The sequence below is a fragment of the Thunnus albacares genome, chromosome 4 (assembly GCF_914725855.1).
Source record: "Thunnus albacares chromosome 4, fThuAlb1.1, whole genome shotgun sequence".
NCBI lineage: Eukaryota > Metazoa > Chordata > Actinopteri > Scombriformes > Scombridae > Thunnus > Thunnus albacares.
Window position 1 is genome coordinate 32,580,252 of NC_058109.1, and position 16,050 is coordinate 32,596,301.

At 41.0% G+C, this 16,050-nt stretch overlaps 1 protein-coding gene across 2 annotated transcripts; it reads right to left on the bottom strand.

Annotated features, from left to right (window-relative positions):
* Nucleotides 1-800: 800 nt before the first annotated feature.
* elk4 (ETS transcription factor ELK4) lies at nucleotides 801-16,050 on the bottom strand. 2 transcript variants are annotated; one of them, XM_044349003.1, is made up of 6 exons: nucleotides 15,828-16,050; nucleotides 9,280-9,494; nucleotides 6,990-7,751; nucleotides 5,153-5,395; nucleotides 2,359-2,478; nucleotides 801-2,240 (listed from the first exon to the last, which is right to left on the bottom strand). In XM_044349003.1, the coding sequence occupies exons 2-6, from the start codon at nucleotides 9,484-9,486 to the stop codon at nucleotides 2,142-2,144; spliced, it is 1,431 nt and encodes a 476-aa protein (XP_044204938.1). In that variant the 5' UTR covers nucleotides 9,487-9,494; nucleotides 15,828-16,050; the 3' UTR covers nucleotides 801-2,141. The 2 variants fall into 2 exon arrangements, with proteins under 2 accessions (XP_044204938.1, XP_044204939.1); XM_044349004.1 differs by having other exon boundaries at nucleotides 15,958-16,043.

The window sequence follows — 16,050 nt, forward strand, 5'->3', positions numbered from 1 at the left end:
CATGTAAACAAGTGCGATGTACAATTTCCACGTTTAATAGCACAGAAAGTTGGGATCTACCACTCTGTGTCTCAGACTTATGGCTTCAAAGTCATTTACAAAGTAGGTGTAAACCTTTCATGGCTGATAATCTACGAGGGATTTATGGCAAGGAAGGTGCTTAAATGCTCCTCAGAATTAAAGGTTGATGTATTTCAGATGGCTAAGGCCAGGCAAAGGTTCAAGCAAGACTGCCAAGAGTCTAGCTTTTCAAATTTGGAGGTTGAGTCTGAGTTTAAATAACTGCAGAGACGATGCAAGCAACGAGTCATTGAAGCTCAGGACACTGAGCAGCACTGTGGACGCTCAGTGAGGTTTCCAGATCTGCTGTGATTTTGCTTCATGTCTGTCTGTAGTTCAAACCGGACTTAAAGGAGTAGTTCAACATTTAGGGAAAAACACTTATTCGCTTTCTTGCAGAGGGTTAGATGAGAAAGTGAAAACCAAAAATCTTTCTGGTAAATATGAAGCTACAGCCAGCAGCGGGTTAGCTTTGCCCAGCATAAACTGACTGGAAACAAGGGAAACTGCTAGCCTGGCTCTGTCCAAAGGTAACAACATCCACCTACCAGCACATCTGAAGCTCACTTATTAATATGTTACATCTTGTTAAGTGTAAAAAGGACAAATTGTGGTTTTACAAGGGGGTTATGTGCTCCTGGCCAGCAGTTGCCAGGCAACCAGCAGAGACAGGAAGTCACTGCTGCCAGCAAAGAAATAGTTTGGGACATAACCCTCTGTAAAACCACATGTTGCTTGTACACTTTTTTGTATGAATGAAACAAACAAGATGTAACGGTTAATTAGTGAGTTATAGAGGTGCTGGACAGAGTCAGGCCAGCTGTTTGCTAATCATCTGCTGGCTCCAGCTATATATGTACCATACAGATATCAGCGATCTTCTCATCTAATTCTTAGCAAGACAGCAAATAAGCATATTTCCCATGATGTCAAATTACTCCTTTAAGTTGATTACAGCACCTGAAAATGAACCATTTCTCTACAACTTTGAATTGAAACACTAAAATAAACGTGTCAGACATGATGCTTGGAGTCTGGCTGCCTTCAACAATGCAGAGTTATAAAAGGCAACATCAGAGCAGCTGGAAATCCACACTTTGTGTGATGTTGCTTGCAGGGTCGATGCACAGAAAGGGTTTATGGCTTCACTTTCTTTCATTCACACCTGAAAGCTGACTGGCTGCACACGGACCAGAACACACTGGCTTTCAGGGCTATCCTACTGTATTTACATTAAAACTATTAACACGGAGGCATGATTCAAGGTTCAGCTCGGATTATGGCCACGTGTCACGATAAGACAGTTTAGGTAGAAGAAGTCCTATTGGATATGGCTACAGTAAGCCAACTTTTCAGAGCAGCAAACAGTGCACACTCAGGCAGGTGAGGCGAGGTTCAAAGCTAGGTGAAAGATAAGAGACTTGTAGGTAACATGCAGGTTATCAGGTTAAAGCACTACCCTTCGATAAGAGTAAAAGGTGAAGAAGAGAGCACAGAAAGAAACAATCATTGTCAGCAGAGGAGAAAAACAGGAATTGATAACAGAAAATGTGTCTTTTTGGCAATAACACTGTTGCACAAGATCAGAAGGAAATTCTATAAAAAGAAAGATTCAGCTATCTGCAATCCCACTGGTCTGTGTCCAAATATGAAGCAGATTATGGCTGCTCAGAGTCCAATCCACATACACCAATGGTTGCCATGGAAATTCCTCCCTCTTTATTGTTGTGACTGAGGATCCAGACAAGCCAGACGAAGTGAATCCATAAGTGTGTAAGGACCGATGGCATCTGTGTGTGTGAGTATACGATAGCATCCTCAGGGTGTACATGCTATGAGACAAACCTCCATCAAACCTGGACTGCCAGCATCTCTCCACATCCCTCCACACATCTGACTGTAGTGTGACTTGTGTGGCAGAGGACTTTAAAGCACCAGAGTGATGAGGAATGGCAGTGACTCAGCTCCCACATCATAGTCCTGGATGTAGGGGCAGGAGATGGAGCTGGGGCTGGAGGGGGGGGGGGTCAGTGTCTGGCTGTCTGGGTCCTAATGCAGTGAGGAAGTGCAGGGGGTTAATCCTATGTCTTCTGAGGGTCTGGAGAAATGGGGCCAGGTGTGTTGGTCCCATCCATACTGTGTATGGGGATCTGGAACTGTGGGGGGAGGACTGATGGGAACTAGAACAGAGCAGACAGAAGCATGTTATGATGGTTTAGAATCAATAAAAATCAACACATAGAGATAAAATGTAACTAGAAGAGAGAGGGAAGAAGGTATACACTCTCATGTACTGACTTGGAACAGGTGGGCTCCCTGGCGTCGTGTGGCAGGGCTGAGTGGAGCGACCGGACTGAGCGTGCTCCAGAAGTGGATGTTGGACAGTAGGGGACTGGGAGTCAGCAACAGAGTGGGAGTCTACGGAGGAAGTCACACAAGGACAGTGTTAGTGTCAACTCCATGAGAAGCTCAACTTATAAACTGGCATGACTGATGTTATGAGCTGATGTGTCAGTACTGGTAAATACATTTGCATTTAAGAAACTGCACAACAGGAAGTTATGCCTGAGTGTAACATGTCAGTTCGGTACATATCTCTGTCACTGTTCTTTATTAACTATACTTAAGGGATCTTTATCAAAATATTGATGTTATGTGATTATTAAAACAAGTTATTATCAATATATCATATTAATCAAATGTCAGTACTGGTGTCTGCCTCAAAAATCTAGCAGGGGTCAACTCTAACATCTATGCAGACAGTTTATTGTACTATTCATCCTTTCCTTTATGTTATGTCTTAACAATTCTTTACATTACAAATGCAAACTGGAGCTGATCTGCATTTAGTGTAGAATTTCTCTTAATAATCTGATCACTTCCACAGCCTGGAAGAGCTATACTTCAATAAGAACAGTTTGACATTTTGCAAAAATGCTTATTTGCTTTCCATGGGTTAGATTAAGTTAAATGTGAAGCTTGAGGCAGCAGACTATTAGCTCAGCATAAAGGTTGGAAGCAGAGGAAAAGCTAGCCTGGCTCTGTCCTACGGTTAGTGAGGTTTACAGATACTGGTATGCAAATTTTTTAAGCCTCTGGACAGGGCTGTGTGCCCTGCTTCCTGTCTTTGTGCTAAGCTATGCTAACTGTCTGGTAGCTACAGCTTCGTATTTAGCATACAGACATGAGAGTGATACTGGATTCAAATAACTCTCAGCAAAAAAGAAAATAAGCATATTTCCCAAAATGTAAAAAAAAAAATTCTTTAAGAGCATTTTATGACTAAGTGACTGATGACTTTGAGTAACTGGCACAGTTAACAGTGGCTTGTAAACACATCCAATAAAATAGAATATTGGCAGCATCATGTCATCTATTTGGCACAGATACTTTATTTCAGATGCTGCTCTATGCTGCCATAATAAAAATGCTTTCATCACACATGAGAACTTACAGTTTTTACTTTAACATAATGGACTCAGCAGTTGTGTTTAAGTGTTTGAATGTTGTTTGATTGAATATATACAGTATAAGGACTTTGTGCTTTCTATCTTTTAACTGTACAACGTCTATTATTCTTACTTACTATCCAATTAACAAAAAAACACTGGAAACCCAGGGTGAAGTTAGACTTTTTCCCCAATTTTTTCAAAATTTGAAGATACTGAATGGGAGCAGTTTACCAGCTATGTGTGTATGTGAACAACTCAAACATGAAGAGGCAATGCTTTCAGTCAATCACTGACAGAAGAGAGAGAAACCAGAAGGAAGAAAAACACTGCCCAACCAGCAGATCTAATAGACTCCTAAATTCTATACAGTAGCACACAGTCATGTGATCTGTAAACAGCATCAGTGGGAACAATTAAAGAGCACAAAAACAAGCCCAGTGGCCAGGCGTCACACATCACTGCTGCACTGCTGCCACCTGCTGGTCAGGATCAGTGAATGCTGATGGAACTTAACTCTTAACTGTTAGAAAATGATGCTGGTCTAGTGGTGTAACTGCTGTTCAAATACAGTCTGTGATGCAAACACTACACTTACACTACAAAATATACTGTATAAACAAATGGAGATTAATGCCTGTATTCATCTTACATTCTCTGATAGATCTATGCATCTTATAGGCATTATTTAATCATTTGAAACCGCTGGGTGTTTTTCCTTATTTTATATTTCCTTCATTTATAGGCTTATGGCAGAGTCACTATATGTGTCAACCAGGTGTGACATATATTGTTTTGTTTTTTTCAAGACAAGTTAGGCTATTCAGAAGTGCCATCATTTTGGATTTTGGAGTAGTACTATACGTGCTCTAGCTTTTTTATGGAATACAACTAAAATGTAAATTGAAATATCTTATCTTTATGTGCAGAAGTTTCATAAATATCCACATGTGAATGGATAGAGGAGATTGTCAGGGTTCCAGGGATTGAAGAACCATGTTGATGTGACAGTCTGTGACTTAGATCATGCCAAACAAACTTAATCTAGAAACCTTATTTTCTTTTATTTTATCACTGTTCTGGTGATGGTAATTGTTCTTTATCAACCAGCGAGTCATCAATATGTTTTGTAACATAATTCTGATTTATATAAAGTCATGATATCACTTTTTTTTTCACATTATGGTGAATCTGCTCCACAGAGTTGCATGCAGTGTTTTCTTCTCACAGGCATCAACTGGGTTACTTTTAGAAGAGTTAGGACTAACTCTGCAAGCAGATTAGCACAGATTTTATTTTAACATAGACACCAAAGCTTCAAGGATGCAAGACTACTAGAACTATTAGTTTTCATAGATGAACGGACTTCAGATTGGCATTCATTTTAGTTAATAACTTACCCAGCAGTTGAAAAACAGTGTAAACATATAATTTCATCACCTTCTGTCTACTGCAGACTACAGAGGACTTGGAAAACCTTTGTGTTTGAGAGGTGCTATACAAATAAACTTGCCTTGCGTAACACAGCTTCTTCCTTTCTTACTGAAAGCACAATGACTTATCCTAAGTTCATTTTTATATACCCAGCTGTCATTTCGCTGTTTCTGTGTGACAACCCGATGAGGATGAAGCAACGTTCTCACCTGTAGCATTGCTGGTGTGAGAGAGGCAGTAGGTAGAGAGGGGCTGCAGAGATTCATGGGTGAGAAGTCAGAGGTAGTGACCAGCAGAGTTGGCGGGCTGATCTGCAGGATTTTCGGTGGCTTGCGTGCCTTTCCTGAGCTCTGAGTGCAGACTGTGGTGCTGCTGCTGCTCACTGATGATGAACTGGTTTCAGCGTCCACCACAATGGTCTCATCTCCAGACAAACCGCTGCCACTTTCCACCTGGAGGACGAGAGACAGATAACGATTTCTACATGTGTTTCATCATCAGTATGTGTGTTTTAAGTAGTATATGCTGCTCATTTAATGTTCACAGTATCTGAGATAAACTGAAATCCATTGTTATTTAGATTTTGGAACATTCTGCATACATAATACTTAAAACTTAAAAAACATAACGACACAGCTTTTAGAGCAGAATTAAAGTGAAGCCAGTGACTGGCTTTGTTGTTCATCTTGAGTGAAATTTAAAAAAAATGTGAACTTTACTTCCTATAATTTCATGCTGCGCTGGCAGCTTTTAGGGTGCAGTGCTGTATGACTGCTGAGGGAATGAAACTGCAAATCTGGGCAATTATTGATGTTACAATAGATATTTATAACAACAAGGGATCACATGACTACTTGTATATGAAAGGGTTTGCTCATAGTGATGAAATCATGGAATATCACCTACTCTGAAGTTCCCCTCCACTCTACAGAGCATTTAAGCATCGTGGTTTTTGTTTTCTGGTCCAGAACTTTACTGTTTTGATTCACCATCACTGTATTGTTTTCAGCAGCCATTTACTGTAAAAAAGCTCTAAAACCACACCTTACTTTAGCTTTTCAGCAGCAAACAGCAGACAGACAAAGTTACTAGCTAGCTGCTGAACATAGTGGAGCTTTTATTGGCTAAAGAACCAGATATTTTCCACAGAAGTTGGTAGAAACCACAGAACTAAAAGAAGAGTGAATGTTACTTATGAATGGAATTACATTCATCAGGTGGCCAGAAACACAACTCCAAATGAATGATAATGTTGCTCTGTGTCTACTGGATGTGTAAAGAGACAACTGTTGGCTAACATGTTTGCCAGAGCAACTTGATAATGTGTTAATGTTGTATTTCAACTTGTTTTTGCTGCCCCCTGGTGGCCAAAACAATTGAGCAACTGCAGGTTTAAAGTTTTGAAAAAAATAATCAAATAGACATCCTTACAATTATCTTCATTATTGATTAATCAGCCAATTAATCTTTTTTGGTATAAATTGTCATAAAATAGTAAAAAATGCCTGTTTTAATTTCCCTGAGTCAAAGGTGACGTCTTCAAATGTCTTGTTTCATCTGATCAGCAGCCCAGAATCCAGATATTTAGTTTACTATCATGTATGACACAGAAAAGCTTAAAATCCTCACATTTGAGAAGCTGCAACCAGCAAATATTTAGCATTCTTCTTAAACAACTAAAAAGATTATTCGATCACTCGATCAAATTAGTTGCTGACTAATTTTCTGTCGATTATCTAACCAATTAATCAACTAATCGTTGTAGCCCTAATTATCATTACTAGTAAGAGTTAAACATTCAGACTGATCCAATCTGTTTTATCAGGACTGTGTGTGTGTTTTGATCAGATTTAACTGATTTTTTTATTCTTAATTTATTTATTTTTTGATTGATGCACAGAAGTATGTGACACCACCCTTTTCAAACTGAGCCTCCTACTTCAAACCAGTGACAAGAGCACAGAGACAAAGACAAATGCAGAAATCTCTGCTATGAAAAAAAAAACTATCATTGTGTGAGATGTGACTGCTGGTATGTATACTCGCCTTCTCTGCCTGAGCATCTGTGGGCTCCAGTGCCTGAGCATCGGCGGGCTGAGAGGATCCGGACTCCATGTCGCTGTCGATCACCAGCTCCTGGGAGGAGTCTGGCACTAAGCTTGGGGACGGGCTGGCCGAGGTCAGGTCCGGTAGGCTGAACTGTGATTCTGATGGGCGGATGTGTTCAAATGAGTAGATGTGCTGGGACGGCAGGGTGGAGTGTGTGCTGATGTCTTCCGTCCTCTGGGGTGGAGCCTGCAGAGGGTCCAAGTGATTGGACATGATTGTTGCGTCTACAGCAACCTGAGGAGGCAGTGCTGGCTTTGGAGGGGTGTTTCCAAACTTGATGACGGATGGTAACACAGCCGACTGTGGTGGTTGAGGCTCCTGGCTCTGAGTTGCAGCAGAGAGACCCCTTTTATCAGCCATCTTCTCTGCTGGGTTCTCTATTTTAATGGACTTGAAGAGCTGGCGTCCATTTTGCAGTGAGTTGAGGGTAAAGGAAGTGTACAAGCCAGAGTGGATGTAGTCGTTACGGTTTGACTGCTTGGTGCTGGAGATAAGAGCGCCTGTACTACCTCCTACCTTGCTGCGGTCACCAGATTCACCCTCCTGTAGGGTGCTGTCCCCCCTTCTTGTTAGGGCAGGGATGCCCCCAGTACCCACATCTGCGCCCTCTGTTCGGGTGGCAACATCTCCTTTAAGGATGTCAGGGTAGGACACAAAGCGATAGACAAACTTCTGACCATTCACCTTCTTTATGATGTTCTGTAAGATACAGGGAAGGAATTGCAGAACAAGTTCATACTCTTGCTGAATTGAATACATAAGTGAAGCACATAATTATCAGATAGGCAGAAAACACAGTGAAACAGCGGAAACAAGACTTTCCCCTCATGTAGTATGCCTCCACCAAAGAGGCACCAGGAGTAAAAAATAGAAGAGTGAGACCACAGAAAAGCTTTGTGCGTGGGACAGCTCTGTCCTTCCTGTCTGTACCAAACTAGCAGCCACAAATGCTGCAGCCAAACATACCAGAGGAGCCCAGCCCAGAACGCCCACAGGGTCAGGCTGTGCTTCTGCCAAACCACAAGCAGTGTGGGACACAGACAGCACTTTCCCTCTCCTCTGCATGTCACTAAACAGCGGACTTGAACCATTTTGAGATGCAATTCACTTGTGTTTTGTTATTTGCCGGTGCATTCTTCTGTGAGTCTCCAGCTGCTGTCTCAAAATGTGCAGTTATGCAACTCTGTGATTGGTTTAACTAGGACTGACGATTCAACATCTGATCTCATAGATATCTGGATATCACACCATCTGATCAAAGTCATATTGAGACTTATTTTTTTGGAATGAAAGAGAGGGGCAAATATATGAAGGTGCTCAAAGCCCTTATCACCCTTAGATCTGGCATCTGTGCCCAGTTCACTTACTCAGTAGCAGTGATGGTATGGTGACACTAGATCTTCAAAAACAGTTCAGAAAGAGAGCAGGAATATTCTGTAAATATGATGCAGCATTTTGTTATGTCTGTCATAAATTTGGCAAATACTAATTTCACTTCTTCTAATTAGAGCTCGACTGATACTGGATTTTTAGGGCAGATGCCAATAACAATATTAGGCAGTTAAAAAAAAATTCCAATATTGATATATCACCCAATATTCTTTTACACACACACACACACACACACATATATATATATATATATAAAAAAAACATTTTTTGCAAACACAGATATTGATACCGATATATACCGATATAGGGATAAGCCAATATCAGCTGACCAATGTATCGGTCAGGCTCTACTTCTAAGAACAAATTAAGGTTTAAATTGGGGTACAGCATCTTAAATATTTTATGCTTTGCCACATATATTTATTTACTGTGAAATGACTTAAACAAATCAATACTTAAGTCTAATTGTGTATTGTGTTATCCTCTTTAACTGTTAGCTATAACCATTAGTAACATCTTGTAACCCATCAACCACATTGTGGTCAATCCACCATTCAGGAGCATGTTTTTCTCAACCATTTTCTGACATTGTATTGCCCACAAAGACCAATACAGATCAGATGTTTGAAAAGAACTGAAAAGGACATGATGTTTTCACAAACTTGAAGCACAACAAGTGGTTATGGTTTGGCTCGGTAACTGTTTTGGCTCAGTAACTGTTTTAGTTAACTATAACAAGTGAAACCAAAAGGCTGAGCTTGGGCATCACATACAGGGCAGCTATTTTTAATCAATTAGAACCCACCGCATGAGAGAAAAGTTGATATGTGTTTACCTTGTCATAGTAGTATCTGAGAGCCCTGCTGAGTTTGTCATAGTTCATATTGGGCTTGTTCTTGCGGGCTCCCCACAGCCGGGCCACCTCCTCTGCCTGCAGCAGTTTGAACTCCCCTTCCTCATTGGTCCAGCAGATCAGCTGTTCATTACTGGAATCCAAAAGGAGCTGGAGAAGGAACTGCCACAGGGTGACAGAGTTGTCCATGTCTCTCACTAATGAGGAAAGAAAAGGAAATCAGTGATCAGAAAATTCCTCAAGCTAACGAACAATACAACCCCTGCTCACTGCATAACAATAAGGGCTTCCATTAACTGCAGTCAGTATAAGATGGTCAAATTATTTGAGCATTTTAATTCATTCCTCTCCTTCAATCAGTTAACCAAATAACGACTGTTAGCTCCAGCATGAATAGCAGCACACAGACTGAAGCACAAACACAATCAGCCTGTCAGTCTTAACAACACTGCACAATGCAGACTACAAAGCAGTGCTATTTTTTATACTGATGAGCACAAAATGAACCCAATTAGAGCAGTGGGAGAAAGTATTGATCTGATGAGTCATCCTGAACTGTTGCTAACAAGTTAACACGGAGCTGGATCTATAACAGTGCAGGACGAAACCTTGTGTGACTTCTGTGAATGATAATTCAACAGCCAAACAATAAGAGGTTATTTTAAAGGACCAGGTGCACCCTCTGCTACAAACACTGTTCCCTCATGTGGTTGCTACATTTTAGGACGATAACGCCACCATACCCCCTCTTGAATAAATTCAAAAGTGGTTTCATTAACAGCTGTATGAAGTCAAACACCTTTCATGCCATTCCCTTTCTGGGAGGTTCTGAAGCTTGGAGAGTAAAGTAAATCTCCACCTTCTTCATCCCCTAGTGAGCTGAAGTGGACATGAAAGACTTCTTTAAGAATAGCGGTCTCCATACAGTTCAGGACTTTCAGCTTTCCAAGGACTAAGGCTGACCAGAGGATAAAGAGCAAGCCCATTCTTGTTGTGTCCATGATATTACAATACTGACATCCATCTGGATGCAATGTCACATTGTTCATGTTAAGCTAATTATTGAGGGAAAAAAATGACACCTAATTATAAATGCCAGATTTTTCTTTTAAGGACACCTATAAAATGTAGCACTGTGATGTGGCTAATGACTACTCCCACTCAAGGCCAAACATCTTTTACATCTGGCTTTTAAAAGGGTTGCAAAACATCATGGCCATGAAAATGAAAAACCTTTCATAGTGTGAGGTAAAGAAAGACATTCTGAAGAGGTTCATTCAAATACCAGGAATTGAGAAAAGCCATTTAACGAAACCTCCTGCAAACACACTAACCCTGCCAGAGGAGCAAAATGCATTCTCTGTATAGAGGAAATGACGATCACAATTCTTCTCAAATGCTGTATCATGATGACTATAAATCTTTATTTCACAACCAACGTTTTATTGCACATTTTGCAGTGATTAACATCTTGACTATGTTCAACTACAGAGTTAAATAAAATGGTTAAATACTGAAGGCTGAACACAGGCCAACATTCTACAGTAAGAAAACTAAAAATGGTGGCATGAGATTACAACCTACATATTTCATTATGCGGCTATACTGAGACCTCTATTTGGCACAACCCTGCCTGTCTTTATCTGTTATACACATTGTTATTTTCATTCCTAACACCCAGCTAAGAAAGGTGCAAACCCACATCTGGCACTTTCTTTGATATTTCTGAGGGGCTCTGCAGCATTTTGCAGCACTTTGCAGCTTTACATGTTTTTCAGCACAATATCCTTTGCAGAGATTAAAGGGCGTGCACACACCAGTTGTGCAACCACACAGGTGTTTTCACTTTGGCTGATCAGACCTCCTCTCAGGACTGTGTGGGTGTTTAGAGAATTTGCTTGACTGACATCTCCATCATATTTTTGTTGCACCAGTGGGACAACCTTTGATTCTTTTATGGAACGTGGCGCTTTGTGACCATGGCAGTGTCTTAGCATTGTTGCGCCCATCTTCAATCTGAAAACAAGTCTAAAAATCTTTCACACTCCAATCTAATCTACATTTGGAATTGGCCAATCACCAGCGTGAGTAACTGATGCATCCTGCTAGTGTCTCAAACAAGTCAACATAAATTTTCATATAAATTACAATCCTTCCTGCCTGTCACCTCAGCTGGGTCTAACTCTGAAGGGTCACATAATAACACATAGTCCAGAGAGAAGTGACAGGTTCCTCTTTTCACCAGGAAAAACATTTTTCCGCAGATGGAAACTTTCGATACATGCACAGGCTCCTGCTGTGAGTAACAATAAGAGCGAGTTCAAAAGTGAGGACAGGGTGAGTATAAATGTATATAGTGTGGGTGGACAATATAGAAACATCTAACACTACATGACTATTAAGTGTCTCGTAGTGTAAGACCATCCTTTATCTTCAGAACAGCTTCAGGGGTCAGCTGCAGTTGTTTTAGAGATGAAAGAGGAGGAAACCCACTTCCCACCAAGGTTCAGTCGTATTTAGATGTGGTTTGGGAGGCCATGGACAGTCTGCCTTTCATCTGTCTTTTCTCAAAGCTTTTACAAAGGCTATATGTCACCACTGTGAAGCACATGTGCCGTCTTCTATTTGCTTTTTTGTTCTTCTGGTCTTTATAAATATGTTGGTTATCTGATGACCAGTGTGCTTTGTAAGGGGGCAGAAAAGGAAGTGACTGGGTTGGGGGTACCATAGACCAACGAGCCAATCATCGACAAAGATCTGCAAGCAGTCTCTATGGCTGCAAGCTGTCAGTGTAGCCATAGACTGATGTTTCAAATTTTAAGAGGCACACGCCAGCCGTGATTAATTAATAGTTCTCTTATAACCACATAATACTTGGGCTGAATGATCTCCAGGTTTGTGTTGACATCTTAAATGAACAGACTCTAAGAAACAGACAAAAGAATCTTTATTTGAAAATGCACACAATAACAGTGAGAATATTTGAAAGTTACAAAAGTACAAAGTCCTTAAAATGTAAACAGTTTCCAAGGAAGCATGTTCTTCATTTTCAAGTGTGCAAACACAATACGCAAACATTTTAGCTGAAAGTCTGTCACAAATCCAATTACCTGTCTGTTGGGACATTTAACGTGTTGTTGCTATGCCTTGTACATTAACTGATAGATCTTAGACATTGTTTCACTTTTCACTGGGGGGGGAGGATGCTGAGCATGCTGGTAACAGTCTTGCAAAACTGCAACAGCAGATTGATCTTCTACTCTCTGCTCTCATCAATAGCACTCAATCTGTCGTTGTCCTTGCAGTCACTGATTCCTGTGGTTGCAGTGGTGAACCAGGGTCCAGTGCTGTTGCTGCTGTTGGCATTGATGTGAGGGGCAAAAGTGTAGGGGACCTCTGGGGCGTGGAAAACAAATCTGAGGCAGATGCTGGCTTAACAGCTGAAGGGCATGGCAAAATTGTGGACTTGCTGAGGTTGGCAAAGTTGTCCTCTGTCTGTAGTCTGGAAGAAAAATATATTGTCATACTCACATGATGTCACAAAAATGAAGGCACAATTAAAAAAGCATTCTGAATTTTAATTTCACTAGAGTACAACATTTGAGGGAGGTGCTACTGAGAACAATAAGCACAGATGGTAAACAGACATGGAAGTCGCTGCAATATTGAGCTACTTAACAGCCCACATTCATTAGCAATTATCTTATATCTTTCAAAGTTAAAACTAAGCAGTTGTAGGGTAACCATAACCCACCTTTTCCAAAGTGTAGTCCCCTCTGTTTCTCAATGCTTCACGAAAGTGTTGAGCAAACAAAGACCGGAGAATTGCAGGAGAACACTTCACACCGCCCAGATCTCCACTCCGACTCTTGGCCTTCTTTTTCACCTTGACAAAGCAGTCTCTGAGGTTTTTACAGTGTGCTCGTCACTGCTGAGGGTCTGTGCAATCTCCCTCCAGGAGTTGTTATAATCTCTCATGAGGTGTCATACGACATCTGTATTTGTGCATCTCCTCGCAAAGTCGCTCTTCAAAATTGGCCATTTTACTGCACGTGTGTTGTTGTTGTTTTCTTCTTCTTGTTGTTTCCTGGCTCATCAACAAGGAGTGACAATCATGTAATAGTGAAGGTTTGCGGGTGCACGCCTGCGTTGACAGATCCTGGCACGAGAACCTGAGTAAAGATTTGATGCCAACTTGAAAGTTGTCAATACTGAATGCTAAGGACGTGTTTTGGTCAGTACGGAAAAAGTAATGAAGTTTGATTCCCAGTCCTAGAGATAACTCTAAACCTCTGCTGTTGTTTTGTGCTCCTTATACCAGGATGTTGTTCTACGAAGGAGGCAAAAAGAAGCTGGACTTCTCTCAAAAAGCTTGATTTGTTGTAACAGGAGTTATTCAAGTATGGGTTGTAAGTAACACTAAAGACGACAGATGTCGTGCAGACATATTTTGTTGCAGGTTTTCTCCCAGGAAACCAGTTAGATGAGGTGGCACTGTTATCAAGGCATCAATCTACAGGCATTATTGCACCCAGTGTATTGCAGCTGAGTGCACCCAAAAGATTACACCTCCCCCACTAGCTTGTGTATTTGTAGCCATGGATGATAGGTCCATCACTTCATGCTCTACATCCTGTTCAACAGACCACTGAAGATGTTTATCAGCCCACTGCAAATGTCTTTGGGTCATTGAGGAGAAGTATCCTCTGTGGTTGTCAGTTGTCATACCGTCTACAGGCGAGAGTGCTGCACATTGTCAGCAGCTTGAAGATTACTTGTTATTGCCATCCGATGTCACCTATGTTCTTCTACGTCTCCCACATGGACAGCCCGTCCTCACAATAAAAACAACAGTATAGGTCTAAAATTCAGCCCACAAAAACGACCTATAGTTAATGTTCCTGCCATCTAGCAGCCGTAGTAATTACGACCTGGGAAAGTGATGCAGTTCAGATGACGTCAATATAAGGTGACTTGATAAGATGACTTTTGCCCTATTAGGAGGAGACTGGTTGAGTGGATGGCTAGATAGAGGACTTTCTGCTACGAGTCGGGACATTCTTTTAAAACTGTAACATTGTGGTGTTTATTGTTGCAAAAGGTTGCATAACTTTATGGAAGTATAAACCACGTTTCAAGTGATCATTTTAACCCAAACCACAATCTTTCCCAAACCCTAGCCAAGTGTTTTTGTGTCTAAACCTAACCAGACCTTAATCACAGCGTTGTCACACCATAAAACATCATTATTTTTTTAACAGTGATTTGTAACGGTTTAGGAAGGCTGGAGTGCACTACTACAGCCACTAGATGGCGTAAACGTAAGCAGTCGCCTGAATTTTAGACCTACACTGTCGTTTTTTTATGAGGATGTGTTGACATGGCAGATGTTCTGATGAGGCATCTTGTGTTCTTGTCCAGTTATTGTGCATGTTTGAGACTGCGGCTACTGAAAAGCCTGACAACTCCACTTGTCTTGGTGATATAAAAATCTGCCCTTCTGTCATCCATAATCACTATTTTTTTTCAAAGTCTATTAGATCATCCTTTCAGCCCACTCTCAATAATCCCTTCACATGCAACCCAAGTATGGAAAAGGAGATGCACACACCGGTTATGTAGTGGCACATATGTAAATATTAGGGAGGCCCCACTTCTTCTGCAAGGAAAAGATTTCTATTTTTCTGTTTCTTAGACTTAGATAAGATAGCTCCCCTTATAAGGTTTGTGTGCAATATTCCTGCAGTTCACACCCCAACTACTGGGCTTTTCTCACATTGCTTTGAAGAACCACACAAAAAAGTTACTGTCACTAAGCTGACACATGCTGTTATGTGGTATTAATCCGAATATGACTGGTATGTGTCGCTGGCTTCTCATGTGATGTTTCTGTAATTTTGTCCACTTCATGTTACAGGCTGAATATGACTTGTACTCTCCCTATCAGTATCTGTCAACATGTGTGTTTGTGTGTGTAAGCTTCTTATGGGTACGAGTAAATCTGCTCTGACTCATCCAGACCTGCTAGATGAGACATACACAATCTGTCCCAAACTGTCATCGTTAAAACCACTGATATCGGGGCAAAAATAGGACAGTGTAAAAACCACTGCCAAGGAAAAAGATTACCAATGGACGTTATGTAACATCTGACATTAGCAGCAAACGTTATCTACAGAGCACAAAGATAACGTCAGCTAGAACGAATCAGTCATACAACATGGGTTATTCAGGCTATAAACGCTCGGACTGGAGAGACTGGTTTCTACTGTCAGACAGCCAGGCACCCACACTGTACAACATAAAAGACCACTTGTTGATGAATAACGTTAGTTTCGTTACCATAAACACTGACTAACAGTTATTTACCAACGGTGCAAAGTCACAGGGTGGAGCTCAAACATTACTGTCGTGTTTGTCGTGTGTGTGTAAGCAGCCAGAGAGAACAACAAATGAAAGCATTAACGTTACTTCGCTAACTGTAAGTTAGCTGCGAGCTAGCTTTGCGTTAGCTTGTCTGCTAACATTACCTCGCTCGTAGAGCCCGCTAAATTTCCGAGTCGTCCAGCCGTGTCGAAATATTCCCAAAACATTGCTGTAACGCCTTCTAGTGTGTCATAGCTCAGGAAACAAGTTTCAAACAGTGTGTCAAGCAAATACCTGAGCAGAAAATACATTAAACTGCCTCTGACTAGTACTGACGATATATCCTTTGAACAGGAAATAATGCTGCTTTCAAGGTTCCTCGTACCC

Excerpts from the sequence above, each read along its gene's own strand:
- elk4 (XM_044349003.1), bottom strand. The coding sequence starts at position 9,486 with ATGGACAACTCTGTCACCCTGTGGCAGTTCCTTCTCCAGCTCCTTTTG. Across the intron at positions 7,752-9,279 it reads TCAGATACTACTATGACAAG|AACATCATAAAGAAGGTGAA; the intron begins GTAAACACATAT and ends TGTATCTTACAG. Across the intron at positions 2,479-5,152 it reads TCACACCAGCAATGCTACAG|ACTCCCACTCTGTTGCTGAC; the intron begins GTGAGAACGTTG and ends CTTCCTCCGTAG.